The 1783-nt window shown below is 60.1% G+C and overlaps 1 protein-coding gene across 1 annotated transcript; it reads left to right on the plus strand.

Moving 5' to 3' along the window:
* Nucleotides 1–136: 136 nt before the first annotated feature.
* Tmem88 (transmembrane protein 88) lies at nucleotides 137–1233 on the plus strand. Its single transcript, XM_005332824.5, has 2 exons — nucleotides 137–408; nucleotides 585–1233. The coding sequence occupies exons 1-2, from the start codon at nucleotides 199–201 to the stop codon at nucleotides 852–854; spliced, it is 480 nt and encodes a 159-aa protein (XP_005332881.1). The 5' UTR covers nucleotides 137–198; the 3' UTR covers nucleotides 855–1233.
* The last annotated feature ends 550 nt before the right edge of the window (nucleotides 1234–1783 follow it).

A 1783-nucleotide genomic window follows, 5' to 3' on the forward strand; every position in this document is an offset into this window, starting at 1 on the left:
CCTGACAAGGACGAACCCCTCCCGGAGGCGCCTGTGGAATGTCCAGAGCTCTGGACCGCTCCTTGGGATGGGGGTGCCTAATCCTAGAGCCGCATTCCAGGATAAGGGGGGGTGGGGTGGGGAGAGGATGGGTCGGGGGAGGGGCAGGAAAGAAGGCTATAAGGGCCGAGGCCCAGGCTGGCGAGAGCCAGCCAGGCCATGGCGGATGTCCCCGGGGCGCAGCGACCGGTTCTCGGCGGCAGCCCAGAGCCCCGCGATCCCCTGGACTGCTGGGCCTGCGCTGTGCTGGTAACTGCTCAGAACCTAATGGTGGCTGCCTTCAATCTACTCCTGCTGGCGCTGGTGCTGGGGACCATCTTGCTACCCGCTGTCACCATGCTAGGCTTCGGCTTCCTCTGCCATTCCCAGGTAAGCGTGCACCCCTGTGTGTGTGTCCGCGCGTGTGGCACAGTCCAGTGTGGTGATGCTCGCGGCGGGGTCTATGGGCTACAACTTCTCCCCTCCACCCCGTGGGCTGGGCTGTTCCCACTCTGGGCACCATGTGGCTCAGGTCGACCTGGGCCTGACGCCTCTTCTCCTCCCAGTTCCTGCGCTCTCAGGCACCTCCTTGCACCGCGCACCTACGGGACCCGGGCTTCACCGCCCTGCTGGTCACCGGATTCCTACTCCTCGTTCCGCTGCTCGTGCTTGCCCTGGCCAGCTACCGCCGCCTCTGTCTACGCCTTCGCCTGGCCGACTGTCTCGTGCCTTACAGCCGGGCCCTCTATCGGCGCCGGCGGGCCCCGCAGCCGCGGCAAACCCGGGGCTCACCAGGGTCTCAAGCAGTTCCTACGCCGGGAAAGGTTTGGGTCTGAGGAGCCTCGAGTCAAGAACAATAGTGCAGTCCTCCCTTCCCGTGGGGCCCAAGGACTCGAAGCCAGGATCTTCTGCCCTACCCCCACCCCTACCTGAGCCGGGTTCTAGCATCCATTTGGGGGACAGCAACATTTTTGGACCCCAGTGCTGGCGAAAACTCCCACGCCCCGGAAAAACTGCTTTCCTGTGACTACCCACATTTGAATCGTGAATATCTGGGCTGGACCCTGCACACCCTCCTTCCCACTCCCTTAACGTGATCAGGACAACTGAACCTGTGCCATCCTTTTCAGCTTCAGCTCCTCTAGAATATTACAGGGCTGAGGGGCAATGCTGGAGGTGAAGAAAAACACATCAATAAAGAATTTATGAACAGGAGTGTGCTGTGAGCAGAGGGGTGCCCAGGAGCAGGAAACGAGTTCCTGAGATTACAAATACTCTGGCGGGAAGCATCCTTCAGCCTCCTGGCATTTCCTTATTGCATTTGTCCATTCTTCCCGGTTAGACCCCAGAGTTCTGTCCCTGACCCCAAAGTCACCTCCACATCAATAGTAGAGGGGGCCTTGTTTCACCCCCGCCTACCCGGTTCCCCTTGGGGATCGAGCCCGTTCTCTGACCCCAGCATAGAGGAACTCAGTGTTGCCAGGCCGGGGCGGGAAACAATGGGCCTTCCGGAGCAGGATGACACCCCTTCCCGCCACAATTCTGGAGCAGGAGCGTGGGAGGGAAGATGCTAGGGTCCACCCCAGTTCTGTTGGTCTACAGCCTGTTCCCCATCCCCAATCTCAAACTGAAGGGAAATTTTGGCATCCCTGGGAGTAAGGTTGGGGGAGGATTGAAAATGCTCTTGGCCTCAGATAAACTCCCGTTTCTAGCGGTCGGGTGTATTCTCTGTCCTGGCATCGAAGCTACACACAGACACAACGCA

The sequence above is a fragment of the Ictidomys tridecemlineatus genome, chromosome 3 (genome assembly GCF_052094955.1).
Source record: "Ictidomys tridecemlineatus isolate mIctTri1 chromosome 3, mIctTri1.hap1, whole genome shotgun sequence".
Taxonomy (NCBI): domain Eukaryota; kingdom Metazoa; phylum Chordata; class Mammalia; order Rodentia; family Sciuridae; genus Ictidomys; species Ictidomys tridecemlineatus.